Source organism: Salminus brasiliensis, chromosome 4 (assembly GCF_030463535.1).
Source record: "Salminus brasiliensis chromosome 4, fSalBra1.hap2, whole genome shotgun sequence".
NCBI lineage: Eukaryota > Metazoa > Chordata > Actinopteri > Characiformes > Bryconidae > Salminus > Salminus brasiliensis.
In genome coordinates, this window is record NC_132881.1 from 40,016,166 (window position 1) to 40,034,477 (window position 18,312).

An 18,312-nucleotide genomic window follows, 5' to 3' on the forward strand; every position below is an offset into this window, starting at 1 on the left:
AGAGGTGGTCAACTGTGGGTCAGTGTTCTGCACAGTCTGGTAATGTCCATCTTAAACACAACCAATTAATATAGCAAATAGCAGACAAATTGAATAAGGTGTGTTTAAGAAGGGAAGCCACCAACCAACAGTCCTAAAAATTAGGATTTTACATATGGTTCTTTGAGCGATGCCATAAAGTAACCCTTTGTTTCCATAAAAAAGTGTTTGTAATAGAGATGTGTGTGGGTGAAGAACTTTTAAAGGTTCTTGCCAAATTAGAGGTTGTCGCTCCTATTGTTAAAAATGCTCAAAGTAGCCCAGTGCTGCTGATGTGCTGAAACTATATCCCGACTGGGGGTGGGAGATGTTTGAGATGTGTGAGTTTAAATATGGAGTCATGCCGCTTTGCTTTGGCTGTACTCTCTCTGGATGGATAGACAGCACTCCCTTCTTTACTCTTGGTGTTGGCCATCACAGACATCTATTCACTGGTGCAGCAAAGTTGGGGACCCATCGCTTTCCTCCGAGCGAGTCGGCTGCACACTGATGTCGCATCAGTGCCAGTTTGAAAAGACGTGGTGGCTGGCTTTGCCTGTATTGGAGGAGGCATGTGTGGCAGTACTAAATTGGAAGAAAAGGGGGAAAGTTAATTACCCCTGACTGAAAGAAATTTTGCTGTGGAACCAGAATGATATCTCATTCTCCCAAAACTGCCTGCGGTCACCCACCGCTCAATTATAAGAACAAGGGATGGGTTTTATTCAGAAAGTAAAAACTGGATTTGTACTTTCTGGATCTGAATTTTCGTTCACTTATGTTTATCTTGATCTAATGTCCTTTTGTTGTCCTTGATTGTCATCATCATTCTTTTGTTTAGCTTTTTCAATATTTCTGTGCTTCAAATGCTTTTGAATGTATAATTGGTATTCCATTCACATTACTACTGTTGTATGACCTCCTTTTTTGCTCACAGTCATCATGTCTACCAGTGGAGAGAAGGCCAAGCCTGCTTCCCAGCCTGACGGCAAGGCCGCTCAGAGCACCAAATCAGACTTCGGCATGGGCTCTTACAAGGTAACACACACACAATTCCTACAGACTTACTGTTCCAAATGCCAAAAATAGGAAACTTCCACATATGTACAGAAAGGCACAATGCCAAGCGTGCAAGGCTCGACTGAGAGAAATTTCCAGTTGCCATAGATATGTGGGGGTGTCTCCTGTAAAGAAAAGTAAAGATTGCATAAGGTTAAAATTGACCTTGCTATATTATTTAACATCCCCTCCTTCTCTATATCTACTCAGCATTCCTGAATCTTCCTGATGTTCTTTCACTTTGTCCATGCTCTCTTTATCCTATGTTCATTCTTCTCTCCTCCATCTCATAACTGCACTGGCAATGCTTTCTTGACAAGTAATAACGTCTTAAAGCTAGTCAGTACATCAAATGTTGGACTTAGCAATTTGCACTACAATTATATATACAAAGATATATACATATATATATACATAGACAAAAGTATTGGGACATACCTCGTCATCACTGAGTTCACGTGTTTAATTCAGCCTCATTGCCACTGGTGTATAAAATCAAGCACCTAGCCATGCAGCCTGCCTTTACAAGCATTTGTGAAAGAATGGGTGGTTCTCACTGAATCCCAGTGTGGTTCTGTAATAGGATGCCACCATCGCAACAACAAATGTCCTCCCTCCTAGATATCAACTATGTGTGGTATTACTGAAGTGGCAGACCACAGAGTTGCAGAGCGGGGTCGCTGAGTGCCAATGCTGACTCAATAACTGCAGAGTTCCAAAACCTGCTGTAAGAGGCAGGACACAACTCCATATTAATGCCTTAAAGATTCTGTATGTGTAATGTGTAGGTGTCCCAATACTTTTGTCCATACATTGTATTTGTATATTGTTTTATGTTTTGTGGTTGGTGTGGCGCAACAGATAACACCACTACCTGCCAGTGAGCTGCCACACCACGTGGGAGACTGGGGTTCGATTCCCAGTCTGGGTGACTGTGCTGTGCTACATCAATAAGAGTCCTTGGGCAAGACTCCTAACACTACATTGGCCCACCTCTGTAATACGAGAACCTTGTAAGTCGCTCTGGTTAAGAGCGTCTGCTAAATGCCATATGACACACTGACACAGCACACACTCACTGTGTGATGTAATGTTGTTAGCTGTGTATTTCTTCCTCTGGGATAGTGGGGTGTTTGAGTAGGCTGAGCCCAATAGAATGCTGGCATAACTGGGTGAATCAAACGTACCAAACATGCATAGCTAGCTAGCTAGCACTCTCAGATTTTTAAGTTAGCTTCAGCTCACTTGATTGCTAAGATTCAAAGAGAGGTTGGAGGCACATTAGCTGTGTGATTGGTCAGGGTTATGCGGATGTAAGTCTGACCCACTATTAGGATTGCTCATTCCACATCAAGAGGAGAGTGAAACTGGTGAAATACCGCAGACATTTATTGGAATTTGAGAAGATTAGACAAGACATTAGCGGGCCCTGAGCAGCCAGATTAACTTCATTAGAAAGAATACTCAGATTTAGGTTCCCAGGAGCTTTAAATGAGCAGCTGAAGCGAAGGGCATCAGTTAAAACAACTCATTTTGAAGCAGTTGAAATGTCAGATCTGTGTCGGTATTGGATGATGCTGAAGATTTTTATGTCCGTATTATATTCAATAGAATGAGGCCTGATAAAATGTAACTAAATAAAAAAGCTTCAAAAAAGTAAAAATGGCAAAAAATAATTAATTAATAATTAGTAGAATTCATATAATAAAATCTGTAGGATATCTTGTTTACAATAAGGAGAATTTCACTTACCAAGGTCATTTTTTTATTTCACTGTTTTCTCATTCACTTTTATTCCTCATACACTATTATTCCTCTTCTATTTCGTGAATGTGTGTTTGACTGTTCTCATTCTCCTCTGTCTATTCCCGTCTCTGTTGTGTAGATGTGTGTGTTCGACCAGGAGAACTTCCAGGGCCGCATGATTGAGATCTCCAACGAGTGTATGAACGTGTGTGAGATGGGCATGGACAAAGTGCGCTCGCTGCGCGTGGAGTGCGGCCCGTGAGCAACACACACACACACTTACACACTTACACTCAAACACTAATGTGGTTTCTAATGTGACAATAACAGTTACAGAAAGATCCTCACATCATGTTACTCTCTCTTTCTCTCACTCTCTTTCACTTTCTGTCTCTATAGCTTTGTTGGTTTCGAGCAGATGAATTTCTGTGGTGAGATGTACATCCTGGAGAAGGGAGAGTACCCCCGCTGGGACTGCTGGAGCAACTGCCAGAGGAACGACTACCTGCTCTCCTTCAGGCCTGTCCGCATGGTACAGTATCAACACTCTTAAAAATAAAGGATTTTAAAGTGGTTCTTTGAGAGATGGCATAGAAGAACCAATTTCACTTCTTCTATGATCAAAGATCAAAACATTCTCATAGTTCCATAAAGAACCATGTTTGTGAGTGTAAAGAACCTTTACATCAAGTGTTGGTTTTTTAAACCGGGTCCTTTAAAATGTTCTTCCACTCACACATACTTACTATGAATATGGTTTTATATGAGACCATAAGTGTTTTTTTCTATGGCATCTCTTAAAGAACTATGAGCCTGTTGACCCAGGTGTAAACACCCCCAAGATGCATTGTGATCGGATTATGATCCAATCACTCAAAAAACATTTAGAGGTGGCCAGTTTCCACCTTTAACACAAGTGTAAACTGGCATTTTCTGTGTTTTCTGTGATCTGATTCTGGATAAAACCGTTAATCCAAGTAATAATTACTGCAGATCTAAACTTTAAGCTGTTCACAGTCAGGACTGGTTTGATGAGGAACCGTTGTTTACAAGAAGTAACATGGAAATGATGCATGTGTTGGTGTGCTTTTTATGCAGGAAAGTAAAATCTCATGCTGGGGATGCATCTTAATAACAAATGTAAACAGATTCCACTCAAAGTAGATCCAGATACTATCAGGATACAAAATGCATTTTAATGCCGGATGTGAACAGGCCCTATAAGTATGAGCATTGGAAGAGGATTTTACATATGCAAAATAGTTCAGGGCAGTATGATTCATTTTGCTGTTATTAGAGAAAGAAAAATGTGCTTATAACAACTCCTAACCGATAACCAAAGCTGCTGAGAGTGGACAGACTTTACCAGGCTTTAAAATGGAACTCATCATAAGCTCGTCTGCATGTGTGTAATTCTCCTGTGCTCTCATTCACTGACAGAATCAGTGACTGAATGTGTCATAATTAGCACATTTGTCTCTGAGTTGTAAATCTGACTGTAAATTTCATTTGCCAGGTTCACAGTGTGTTTCTGGTTGTTCTCTCACTACATTACATTGTCACTTGTAGTGTGTCATAGTGCATCATGTCATCCAAAACATACACACTCATTCAGTAAGCCTTGTGCTTACACACACACACACAGCAGTGCTGCAGACCAGCAACTGACAGGTTTAGCAGTGAAAATATTTTCTTTTCTTTTTCCTCTTGTTCTCTCGCAACCTTATCCTGTCTCTCGCTGTGTAGTGACATTACTACTGCACAGCACGAGACAATTGTACCGGGGCCCTTGTTGCTAAGAGGCCTGACTGGGACCCCTACATTCTTTATTGGGTATAGATCCCGACACCACGACTCACAGAACGATCGAATGTCTTAACAACATATTTAACCACTTAGCTTCTATCAGCACTACACAGACTGCTCTGAGGCCTGTTTATCTCCCACTTGTTCATGATGTGGCTCAGCTATGTGAACTGTTTTCACACAGATTCTTCACTGCTAGATAAAAAACATTTATTATTATTATTATATTGTGTTTATTAATATTTGTATTAATTTATAATTTATAATATTATTTATTTTATCTATCATTTATATTATTATATTGTGTATTTACACAAGTTATGTAAATACACAATATGTCCAAATGTTTGTGGCCACCCCTTATAATGAATGCATTCAGCTATTTCAAGTTGCACCCATTGCTGACACAGATGTGCAAAAGCAGGATAAACTCTTTTTAATACCCTTGATTTCAGAAGAAACAATGACTGAGCAGGTGTCCAAATACTTACAGTCCATAGTGTAGTGTATATAGTAGTAGTATAGTGACTGTTGTTGCAAAACCTTGTATCTCAATTTCTGCCATTTTTGACTTAATGAGATTCAAATCCAAAGCCATGCTGCTTTGCCATCAGTGGCCGGAGTCAGAGAAAGCACATTTGGCTGTCGTACTCTCTCCGGGTGGGTAGTTGGCGCTCTCTCCCCTCCTCACTCTTAAGCGATGTTGGCTGGCACAGGCATCTGTTATCTGGTGCGGTGGAGCTGGTGACCCAGCGCAGTTAGAAAAGAGGAGGTAGCTGGCTTCACAGACATGTGTTAACTCTCTATGAAAGTTATTCTCTCTCTCTCTCTCTCTCTCTCTCTCTATATATATATATATATATATATATATATATATATATATATATATATATATTGTACAGCTGTTGTTGTTTTTACAAATGAAACCTACAGGAATAAGCTTCATAGGTGCTTACACAGGTTCATATCAGGCTTATGAACAAAGTGTTTGTGTCAGTAAAATTTTGCCAAAATTTCCCTCCAACAAGTAAAAAGGTGGTTTACACAGCATTCCAACCTGTCTGCCTCAGGACCCTGAGAAGCATAAGATCTGTCTGTATGAGGTTGGCGAGTATAAGGGCCGTAAGATGGAGATCATTGATGACGACGTGCCCAGCCTGTATGCCTACGGCTTCACTGACCGAGTTGGCAGCATCATGGTCAGCTGTGGCACGTAAGTATTGGAATGTGTGCGTGTGTGAGTACGTATTTTCAAGCGCTAAGTTTTAAATCAGGATTTCGCAAACTGAAACTTTCTGGATTAATCATCAGCCTTTACGCTCTATAAGGAACGTTTGTAAAGTTGTTCTAAATGTGGACGGTGAGTTATCCAACCAGCTGGACTATACTATGTCATCACTCAGACACCTCCAGATGGACTTCTAGAGAGGACGTAACATCAACCCTTGGGTTTTCCACTCTCCAAGCTCAGTGTCCACAGTGGTCTTTAAACATGCTGTGCAGAATTCATATTGAAAATGCATATGTGCTGTGTTGGTATAGATGGCATGGTATAACCCAGTTTAGAAGGGGTCAGTGGTACCTGAAAAGAGTCGATTCACGATTTCTATTCATTCCTCTCTCTCCCACACAATCTACCTTTGCACTCACCCACCTTCTCGTGCTATTTCTTTTCCCTGCTTTCTTCTTTTCTTGCTCTTCCTCTGTCTCCCTCATCCCTTTCATTCTGCTCTCGTCTCTCAGCTGGGTGGGCTACCAGTACCCCGGCTACCGTGGCAGCCAGTACCTGCTGGAGAAGGGCGATTACAGACACTTTAACGAGTACGGTGCCCGCTGCCCCCAGATGCAGTCCGTGAGGCGCATCCGTGACATGCAGTGGCACCAGGAGGGCTGCTACACCATGGCCAGCAAGTGAGGGATCGGGAGGACGAGAAAGAGAGGGAGTGGGGGGGAGAGAAAGAGAGGGGGAGGAGCCGAGGGAGGAGGGGGAGGAGTGAGGGCCAAGAAGGAGAGGAGGAACGCGCCACCAGTGTGATCCGCCCTGGGGAAGGAGAGGGAGGGAAAGAGGGAGATAGACAGAGGGATGGATATCGTCAGGGCTGCAGAGGAAAGATGTAACCAGGAGCATTTTTGATCAGCCACCTCTGTGGGAGGAGAAGAAGCGTAATGGTAGAAAATTGTGGCTGTTGAACGTAGATAGCTTTGCATGTTAAAACGTGGGCTGGCACTCTCTTTTTCTCTCCTGTCTCTTTCTCTTTTTCTTTTTTTTTTACTCACCCACATCTCCTCTTCCCCCCTCCTGTTCTCTATCCCCTCTTCCTCCTCTTCCTCATCCTCCAATCAACATATTCTTCTCCTGAGGACAAACAAACAAAACAAAAAAATCAAGAAATTACAAACCATCTTGCAGTGTGTTCCATGACCAGGGGAGGGTTCAAGGGAGATGACTGACACGGATGGGTTTGGGTGGGGCAACCAAGATTGGGGGTTTGGCCTAAAGACCATGTAAACCCTGTATCCTTACAGAACTGTAATAAAAACAACACCTGTGCAATGGCTGTGTTTTCTGTTACTCATACTGAGTGTCCCTGTGATTCCAGGAAGTTGACGTCATCTAAAAAACAAATAAGTGGTTGCAGATTTGCAAAAAAGCCTAAAATCATGCAATCAAATCAATAAACTCTATTACCTCTGACCAGGGCACTGCCAGGGATTTTGGGCCCCACAACCCTACAATTCTGCCAAAATACTCAGTGAATAAAATTTTTAGGGCCCCTGTCAGTCATAGACCCTTAGAATCATCCTAACATCTAACTTTAAAAGCCCCTATATGTGGCACACCTTAAGAGTATTTAAATCATTCATATGAGAAATATCTAATTCAGCTGCACTGTATTTTTTTACCAGATCTGGGGGCTTCATTTCTTTAGATGGATGTTTGCACTAAATGCAAAAAAATACCAACATAATTTCTTAAAACTTCTTGAAAGTCATTTGCTAGACCAGAATCATGAAGTTGTTTCAGAAGGACTCTCAATCACTAATGGAATACAGACTAAAACGACCTTGGCCAACAGAAAATTATATTTCATAAGACTGGGCACAGCACTGTAACAATACCAAAAAGGTACAAAATACTCTTCCACCTAAAAATACACTGTATGTCCAAATGTTTGTGGACACCCCTTCTAATGCATTCAGCTACTTTTACCTCTTAAACCCCTTGGAACTACCAGAACAAATCAGACATTTGCATTGTTTAGCATGTAGTTACTAATTAGTAATCATTAGGTTGTAATAAAGGTTGCAGTAGAAAAGGGGTTAGATTGAACTCTTTGCTGAAACAGATGTGCAAATGCACACACTGCTTTTCTAGTCACTGTAAATAAGTATTGCCAATAGAATAGGACTATTAGGAGCAGATAAACTAGACATATTTGTGGTAAATAAAGCCCTGCAACATTGAGCTGTAGAGCAGTGGAACTGTGTTCTCTGAATTGGTGGTGCCCCATCCCATATGTTGAGCTGGGGAGTTGGAGATGAGATGTGGTGGTGATCATCACTAACGCTTTTGTTGCTGAATACAATTAAATCCTCATAACAATGCTCCATAATCTAGTGGAAAGCCTTCCCTGGACAATACAGACAGCTACTCCAACAAAACAGGATAAACTCTTTAGCATGTGTCCCAATACATTTGTCCATATAGTGTATGTGTACAGCCAGATATTCATCCTCCACTGATAGGCAGCCACAAAGACAAGCACGCAATATGGGCTCAGGCATGCATGAAGGTGGCCTTCTAAACTATACAGTTCACTGAAAAGTGCAAAGCAACTTTTGAAAAACAACTCTGGCTAAAGTCTCTGGCATTAGGATGGAAGGTGATATTCATGCATGATAGCACTTCATCACATGCTGCCAAGAAGATGGCAGTGCGATCAATGAAAGTGGATTTCAAAGATGCCCATTTGATAGATTGAGCAGCAATCTTTTGCCTGATTTGAACTCCATGGAGAATCTATGGAGCATCACCTAGCAACAAAGTTATCCCTCTTGACATCAGTTTTCTGATATTAAGTCAACATCAGCAACAGTATTCAAGCCACATAAATTCAGATACTAACCAGACTCAAATTCTTTAAAGTCAGCGGATCAAAGACTCACTGTGGCAATTAGATCAATAGTCTTTGAAGTAGATCAAGCATCTTTGGGTTTTTGAAAAGTGCCATATAACTCTAATAGTAATAATAAAAACAGTCCAAAAAAATGCATACTTTACAATTAGCTGACTAATTCAACTTAACATGCACCAACACTGACACAGCTGTTTAGTTGCCTGCATTACAGCTTGTAGAATCTCCATAAAAACACATTGGCAGGAGAACAGGATGCTCTGGAGCAGCCACACTTACACCTAAGGTCACCATGCCAGCTAGAGGGGTTCCCTAGTGTCGGGCTGTTGAGAAGTGAAATTGCATTCTCTGATTGACGGAGCTTCACCCAACAATTCTGGGATGAGCTAATAATAATTCCCCTTGACCCTTGATGCAGATGTCCAAATATGTCCAAATGTTTGTGGAACCCTTTCTAATGAATGCATTCAGCTACTTTAAGTTGCACTCATTGGTGATATAGATGTAAATACACATATAGCTTGTCTAGAGAAGCATTACCAATAGAATAGAACACCCCATACAATAAGTTTGGGATGAGTTGGGGAGATTGGGAATAGGGTGTGGTGGTGATCACCAAAAATCCTGACCTCACTAACGATCATGTAATTGAATGCAAGCAAATCTTCACAGCAATGCTCCAGAATCTAGTAACTATTTTAATAGCCTAGATTTCAGCAGGAATGAATGTACAACCTTAAAATAAGAGGATCCAAGGTTCTTTTTCTAAAAGAACCATGACAATGCAAAAAAAAAACCTTTTGTAAATAGTTCTTTATCACAAAAAAAGGGTCCCACAATTATTATAAGTTAAAGAACCATTGAAACCCAGTGGAAGTTCTGAATCATTATCCCTCTGGCAGAATCAACCATGACCTAGCCATGTCTTAGCCGCCTGGTTGAGGCAGCAAGAGTTTGATCTGAAGTGTTTTTTAATTGAGTTCAAAATATGATATTATATCAGGGACTATTGAAGAATAAACAGCCCTAAAACATCACAGATGCACCACTATAAGTCACTATGGGAATCTAAGGTTATTTTCAGCATAACCATGTCTTTTTTATGCTAAATTGTGCTTCATAACAATCACACTTTCAGTGATGCCAAAACTTTAGGTGCTAAAGACAACAGTCTTACTGATAAGCCTTTCAATTAGCTTGTTGGCATGAGGCTGTAGTTTCTGACCCAGCAACTGTCCAATTATAATTCTTGAAGAAAAAGCTACCTTTCACATTGTACACAAGGGCAAATGCAACCCAGTTGTGTGAAACCTATTAATTAGTGTTGTTTTACAGCCATTGCATGATTTATGAAGATGAATAATTTCTTTTTAGTTTTGTGGGTCTTACTTATGTAGATGGATGGCTAATCGTTTCTCTCCATGTCCATAATGTCCAGTGTCCCAATTGTGTACTACACACTAATACTATAGCGTGTATATACTACAAACTAATATTTATAGTGTGAGATTGGCAGGTTAGTACATGAAATATTATGAAGGTAAAACATATGAAACACACCCTTCCCCCAAAAATGCACTGAAGTTGTTAAAACGTAAGAAGCCCAGAAATGTGTATGTCTGCACGTTTTTAGAACATATTTTGTGAAACCTTGTCCAAATGTCCAAAACATTAAACTAAATAAAACTTTAAACACAGCTGAAAACATTTTTATCATCACATTTTAGTGAGTGTGAAGAACTTTCTAAAGATCTAAAGAACCTTCACCTGATATAAAGGCTCTTTACTAATTTAAAGGCTCTTCGGCCTCAAACATTTCGTTTATAAACTTCTTTTTTATGAAACCAAAAATGCTTCTTCTACGGCATCACTTAGAATCATTCACAGATCCTTTATCAATAAGTGTGCAGTATTCCATCTGTGGGCTGGGAAGGCCAAAGGACTTCATTTACGCCACATGCAGGACTGTATCTACCTTGGCCAGAGCAGACTTTTCAGGACCATCACAATCATACTAAATCTTTTACAAACCTATACATATATATATATTTTTCTTACTGTTCTCCTTATATTATCAGAGATGTTCAGATTTTTTCTTTCCTTGACCCCCTCCTCTTTTTTGCACTTTTCTTCTGGTCTTTGCTTGATGTTTAGGTTTCTAAATACAACCCTTTAAACCTTCACACTGCTTTACAGTTTTTGTTCTCTTTGCCTGCACCTTTAAAACTGTGTGTTTACCTCTTATGCCCTATGTGACTTTTATTACACCCTGAGGATTACTAACCAGTAACTACATACAAATCACTGCAAAGTTATAACAGAGGGGAAAAAGAGGTTAATGGCAGTGTTGGAGGACAGTGTAATGCTAGCTATGCTTTGTATTGATCCTTGTGTTTACAGTTCAGTTTTAGGTCGTCTACATTTGAAGAATCAGTTTTGTGTTAGTGATTTTAAAAAAACACTGCACCAATGGCAAGAGGGGGCTTTGGTGTACTTTGTTGTGTTTGGCCTGTATGTCATGATAGACCCCTTTACACTTCCTAAAGGCTCAGATGCATTTAATGCATTATGGGAAACACGTCAATTAGCCTGCATTTTATTAGATGACATGACAATAATTGTTGCACCTTATGTATTATTAATTTTTTCTCGAACTACAATGACACTTTTTTCAGTGCTTTTTGCCATTATTTTAGTTTTTCTTTACCTAGAGTGTTGTTAAGACTGAACAGAACTGTATACTTACTTGCCAAATAGTATTTTATAGAGAGTTCTAATACATTGATTAGTGGGAATTGAGGCCCTATTCCTAGTTTGTGATGGTGTTGTGGCTTATTGCCCATGTGTGACTGTGATCTGACATCATCCCAACTGATTCAGCAGGTCCACCTCTGTGGAGTGGATTTTTATACACTTTCTAAAAGTGATAATAAATGAGGACATTTCAGTGCTGTATTAATAGAAATCGAACAAAGCTTCAAACGTTCTGATACTGTATTATTTAAAAGACTAACGTCATAACTAACTAAATGACAAACTCTCAGCCTTCGCACCCCCCCTACACACACATTTATATCTCACATATATGCATGCTCTTATTGTGAAGACTGTTGTTGCTATTATGCATTCTCTGTGAAACCTTTTTTTCTCAATGAAAAAGATCAGGCGAGTATACCATATCTTAATGTCACTCCTCCTACACCAAGTCACAGTTTTCTCTTTCTCTCTCTCTCACACACACACATTCAATTCACATACGCACACACATATACCTGCACTCTCTTCAGTCTAAATCCAGCCTCAAGTTTGACGTCAGATTCCCATTGGCTTATAGATGATCAAAGCTGCTGTGCTTCAGACACACACTCACCCCGCAGTCCACCTGGGGAAATATAGTGGTCAGGAATGGGATAGCAGATTGAGTATGTGCTCAGAATCTGTTCTCTCACGTTTACTTCATTCTTGGGCTTGAAGCATTAACGAGGAGGTAAGGGGGTTGATTTTGGAGGAGTGGAGAACGCATGGAGAAAATATTACCTTTAAGTTCAGCAGAAATCAGTGAAATCAGTAAGGCAAAATCAGTAGGCCTTATGACTAATACAAGATTGCTGATATTTTTAATGTAATATAAATAAAAATAATTCAGCAGTCAATCTCCATAGAGTTAATTGTAGCAGATAGCAGAGTTGTTTCAGGACTATTCTCAAGAAACAGATAGCTGTTAATATCATGACATTAATAATAAATGATGTCATACTAATAACAAAATATACCTTACACTGGTTTACAGGTAACAGGTAACATACAGATTTAACCCTAATGAGGCTATACACATACATACTGCTCTTCTAACTAAATGCAATCAAATCTGTACAGCAATGCTCCACATCTAGTGGAAAGTCTTCCCTGGACAGTAGAAACAGTTACTCTAACAAAAGCAGGATAAACTCTTAAATTTCGGGAGAAACAATGAACGGGCAGATGTCCCAATACTTTTGTCCATATAGAGTATTAGCATTCTCTCTGCCTCCATGGATTCTCTCTCTGAGTGAAACTCAGGTTCTGTCTGATCAAATTGTTATAGTTTGATTGATCTGATCTGGTTGGGCAGCGTCCCAGGCTCAGAGCAGGAATCTTAAAATACAAAGATTCAGAGATTTAAAGATTTATAAAAGCACAATATAGTAAATACTTTACTTTACTGAGCCCAATAAGATTTCATTAAATTAATAAAAGATGCATAAATCAAATATGACCAATGAAAAAAAAGTGGCAAAAGTGGCAAAGGTTTTACCACAAAGTATAGAATATAATATAGTGTATTGTCTTAATGCAGAATCTAATCAAATATTTTTTTATTTGTAAGACATCTATAGTACGTTTCTGTTTCTGGATCAAAATCTTAAAGGAATGATCTTTTCTTTTTTTTATTTATTCAAGGAAATATGGGGAGGCTTAAACAGATCAGTCATTAGCACCACTGACAGGTAAAGTGAAAATGTGAAAAGCATTGATTATCATAATCTCCAGTGGCATCTGTCAAGCCCCAAATGTTAGGCAGCAAGTGAACAGTCAGTTCTTGAAGATGATGCTTGTGTTAAAAGCAGGAAAAATGGCCGAACATAAGAATTTGAGCCACTTTAACAAGAGCCACATTGTGATGGCTAGATGACTGGGTCAGAACATCTCCAACACATCAGGCAGGTCTTGTGGGTTTTTTTCTGGTATGCAGTGGTTAGACCTTAGCTATGGTAGTCCAAGAAGGGACAACCAGTGAACCAGTGACAAGGTCATGGGCACCTAAGGCTCACTGATGCAATCCATGTTAAAGGACCTACTTCTGACATCTTGGTACCAGATACCACAGGACACCTTCAGAGGTCTTGTTGAGCCCATGCTTTGGATAGTCAGATATTATCCTGTTTTTGTTTATCCTGTGATTGCATTTAGTGGATTTGATTGCATTTAGAGACAAAAGCGATAGTGAGGTCAGGATTTTGGATGATCACCATCCCACCTTATCCCCAACTCCTCAGCTCATCCCAAAACTATTGGATGGGGCGCCATCATTCCAGAGAACACAGTTCCACAGTTCCACAGCTCACACAGCTGGGGAGTCTACACCTGGCATTAGGCATAGTGCCAGTAGGTCCCTGTTTATCTGTTCCAGAGAGTCCTATTATGTTGGCAGTACGTCTTTACAGGTACTAGACAAGCTGTGTCTTGTGTGAATGCATTAATAAGAAGATGTGTCCACAGACATTTGGAAATATAGTGTATTTACGTATACTCTGGGGCAGCTGTGGCCTAAATGTTAGGAAAGAGTGCTTGGGACCGAAAGGCCTCTGAAAGGTTCAAGTCCCCTATAATGGCAGGAAGTAGGTGCGAGAAGAGTAATAGGATTGTGCTTTCCTCTCCCTCAACACTGAGGTGCCCTTCAGCAAGTTGCTTATCTGGGTGCTGAAATGGCTGCCCACTGTTCTGGATATGCCTGGGTTAAACGCAGAGGTAGAAATCTGCTGTACTGCTGTGCAGTGGTGATGAAATGAGAGTCCTTTACAACTCTACCTGTACAAAGAAATACTCCAAATTCAGCCTCCTCCTAATGTAATTTACTATTTAAAATCAGAGATAGATCTGATCTGTGTCTAAAATTCCCTCTCTGAGAGCCAAACCTGGTATTTTCTCACTTTAATCCACATATCAGCTCTGTTAGGTCTGAATCCACACTACGTTGTCTCACAGATGACTTAATTATTTACTCTCTTACTCATCTCGCACAGGTCTCAGCTGAGTAATATTTACATAAGAAAACTCTACGAGCTCATCGTTTTCTTTTCTAGCTCTACATCTCAAACGTCTTTCGTCAGACTATCAGTGAGGAGATTTAGATAGCATTGCAGTTTCTGGCTAGAATCGGCATAAGCAGTAACAGCCATCAGTGGAATGTTGCTTAGGGCCTCCAAATGTTCAGAAATGGCTCTGTGGAGGAGAGCGATATTTCATTAATCTCCTAAACGCCTTGGAACCACTGAGGTTTCTGACCTCACAGCCAGCTTGAGCCAGCTTGCAGTGCAGTTCAGTAATCCTCAAGATGTTATAAAAGTCACAGAGCATAAAGGGTTAATGCACCATTGAGATAACAAAAAAGTTCACTTTACAAAAGACATTTTCACTGATATTATTAATCTTTATGAATCCTGAGGACAATTTCATTTATTTATTGATTTATTTATTTTACACACAGTATCATTATAATAAAATGATACTATCACATGATAGATAGAAAAAAGGATTGCAGTGGCATCTATCAAGACGGATATATTAGGCAGTAGGTAGACAGTCAGTTCTTGACAGTGATGTTTGTGTTAAAAGCAGGGAAAACAGGCAAGCGTTAGAATCTGACCCACTTGACAAGAGCCACATTGTAATGACCAGGGGTCAGGGTCTGAGCATCTTCGACACATCAGACATGTCTTGAGGGTTTTTCTCTGGTATGCAGTGGTTAGTACCTAGCTAAGGTGGTCCAAGAAGGGACAACCAGTGAACCAGCAACAGAGACATGGGCACCTAAGACTCATTGACGCAATCTATGTTAAAGAATCTCCTGCTGCTGTCTTGGTCAGATACCACAGGACACCTTCAGAGGTCCATGCCTCAGTCAGTCAGTCAGATCTTATCCTACTTTTAATTATCCTGCTACTGTCCAGGGTGCAGGATAGTGAAAGCTATCTATCTTTCAGTGTGAACTGTCTTACCAACTACAACCAACTCCTGATTGCAGAGGAGATTACTGCAGCAGTACACTGCCACCAGTAGGGGAAGTGTAGAGCTGGAATGTTCAAACAATTGAGTTTCAGTGTGGTGACACCATTAACCACTGTCTGCTCCTACTTTCCGTCTGTCTTTCTGAACCTCTGGCTCCATTACCTGTGCTTTCACATCAGTAGTACTTAGGTTTATATATATATATATATATATATATAAAATCATGTACTGTATTCCTCCTTTTATAGAAACTCAGACTACAGACATGAAAAAACATGTCTTTTACCTCACTGTCTGCCTCTGACACACATGCAGACCTAAGCACGTACACACTCACTCACAGTGTGTGTCTGCATGTGTGTGTTAGGGCCTTCACTTTGCGTCACAGTCTACTTACGAGCTAGCCGGGGGAGAAGCTGTTCTTTTTCTGGAGCCCTACAAAAAGTCTTTCCACAGAGTGTGATGTAAGTTATTTATCTCTCCCCCCAAAAAACTAGTGGGTGTTAACATAGATAGATGAAAGAGAGAGAGAGAGTGAGAGTGAGTGAGAGAGAGAGAGAGAGAGAGAGAGAGAGAGAGAGAGAGAGAGAGAGAGAGAGAGAGAGAGAAAGTGAGAGAGAGAGAGTGAGAGTGAGAGAGAGATGAGTTGTCATTGCACATACACATGCTGGCTGTCAGTTATCACCTCTCCTCTCCTCCCCTCCCTCCCTTATCTCCTTCCAACCACCTTTCTGTCCTACCCTGTCTCTCATTCACTCTTCCTTCCTATTATGACCCCCCCATCTCTAAATTGCTTTCTCTCATTTACTATTTTTTTCTCTCTCTCTCTCTCTCTCTCTCTCTCTCTCTCTGTCTCTCTCTCTCTCACTCTTCCATTCATTTTCTCTTCCCTCTTCCTCATCTCTCTTTTTTATTCCTTGTTCTTTCCTCTCCCCCCTTTTCCCCATCCTTCTCTGTCTCTCTTTTGTACCATCCCTGGCTCCCGCCACTTCTTTTCTCTCCAGTTCTCTCTCTCTCTCTCTCCTTTTCTCCACCTCTCTCTCTCTATCTCTTGTACCCCCCTTCTCTCCACCCTGACTCTTTTTCTTTCTCTCCTGCGTTCTCTCGTTCCATCTCTTCCCCCAGCCCTCTCTCTTGCTCTCTCTCTCTTCCTCCATCTCTTGCTCTTCCTTTCATTCTTTCTCTTTATCACCCCCTGTTCTTTCCTCTCCCCCCTCTTTTTCTCCTCCACCCCTCCCTCTCTTTTTTCTCTCTCCTCCTCTTTTCCTTCTCTCCCCCTTACCCACCTCTCTCTATCCTCCCCTGTTCTTCCCTCTCATTTTCTCTTCCCCATCTCTCTCCATCCCTCCCTCCTCCCCCTCATCTCTTTCTCTCTTCCCCATCTCTCTCCCCTCCCCTCTCCCACCCACTCCCCCCCCTCTCTCTCTCTCTCTCTCTCTCCCTCCCTCCCTTCTCCCCCCATCTCTCTCTCTCTCTCTCTCCTGCTCTTCCCTCTTAGTCCCCCCCACCCCCTTCAGTGGCTGTTGGTGTCAGTGTTGCGTTCGCATCTGCGTCATCTGTGAGCTGTGTCTGAGTGACTGGACTGGGTTAAAAATAAAGAGCAGTGAATGTTGTGTATGTATGTGTGTCTGTGTGTGTGTGTGTGTGTGTGTGTGTGTGTGTGTGTATGTGTGAAAGAGAGAAATAGAGATAGAGAGAGAAAGTGTGAGAGAGAAAGTGTGAGAGAGAAAGTATGTGTGTGTGCACCTGTAAGTGTGTGTGCATAGAACAAAACCAGCACAGAGGTTGTAAGACTGTGAATAGCACATTCTGCTTCACTCTGCTCTGGTGTTATTGCCTGTAGCCTATGAGATCTGTCTTTGCTGATCCCAGTGGGCTCTGGACTCGCAGCCGAGAGGAGAGTGCACATAATAGAGCTGAGGCAGTGGGCACATTTTTTCGCTGTGGAAGACACATTCCTGAAGATTAGGTGCTGCTGTTCTCAGTCTAGTGTGTTTTTTTATTGGGCCGCTTGCAAGAACGACTGCCAAGTATCGCCAGCGGAGTTTAAAAAAGCTTGGCATCCACACACGAATACTGAAGGACTAACTTTCAGAAAGTGCTCAAAATTAAACACAACCTCAGTCTAATCAGTTTAATTGTGAATAGGTATCAGCAATGACTTCTGCTACTAATGGCGCTTTTCTACTGCATGCTACCTACACTACTCAACTTTCACTATATTTCACTATAGTGATATTAGAACAAATTCTAAATATCACTACCTGAACAGGTTTACGGATTTAAAATAGTTTTTATTTATTTTATTTATGTCTGGCCTTTAGTTCTATCTTTTAGCCCGTAATAGGTACACAACATATTAACAGCAGAACATAAACCAGTCAAATTTAAGAAAATAGCTAGCCAACGAAAACGCTTAGAGAGATTTGCTTGGAGATTTTACTAATGGTTAGTTTGTGCTGGATGTCTGCAATGCATAGAGCATAGATTGACTGTTCTTGCGTGATGTGTACTAAAACAATTGCCTAATGGAAAAGCAAAAACAGCGGAGTAGGGTTGAGTAGAATAGTTTAAGTACCATGCAGTGGAAAAGCACCATAACCTAGTGGTACACAATTTCGGTCTTAGAGAGTAAAGTTTGAAAGGTTTGGTAGTTGCTCCACTCAAACAGTCCCACTTTGTCTGGTAATTAACTGATTCGTGGAATCAGAGTTCTGCACCCCTGGTGTAACCAGTTCATTAGACTAGTTCACTGCAAAATTATTTGCTATGCCCATGC

General features: G+C 40.8%; 1 protein-coding gene across 1 annotated transcript; it reads left to right on the top strand.

The window, feature by feature from the left end:
* Positions 1–960: 960 nt before the first annotated feature.
* Positions 961–6,544, top strand: crybb1l2 (crystallin, beta B1, like 2). Its single transcript, XM_072677070.1, has 5 exons — positions 961–1,056; positions 2,963–3,081; positions 3,223–3,355; positions 5,700–5,842; positions 6,373–6,544. The coding sequence occupies exons 1-5, from the start codon at positions 961–963 to the stop codon at positions 6,542–6,544; spliced, it is 663 nt and encodes a 220-aa protein (XP_072533171.1).
* The last annotated feature ends 11,768 nt before the right edge of the window (positions 6,545–18,312 follow it).

What these genes read in the sequence shown, in the direction of transcription:
- crybb1l2 (XM_072677070.1), top strand. Translation starts at nt 961, where the DNA reads ATGTCTACCAGTGGAGAGAAGGCCAAGCCTGCTTCCCAGCCTGACGGC. An exon ending in TCGGCATGGGCTCTTACAAG is followed by an intron (nt 1,057 to 2,962) that starts GTAACACACACA and finishes TCTGTTGTGTAG; the next exon opens with ATGTGTGTGTTCGACCAGGA. An exon ending in ATCATGGTCAGCTGTGGCAC is followed by an intron (nt 5,843 to 6,372) that starts GTAAGTATTGGA and finishes CTCGTCTCTCAG; the next exon opens with CTGGGTGGGCTACCAGTACC.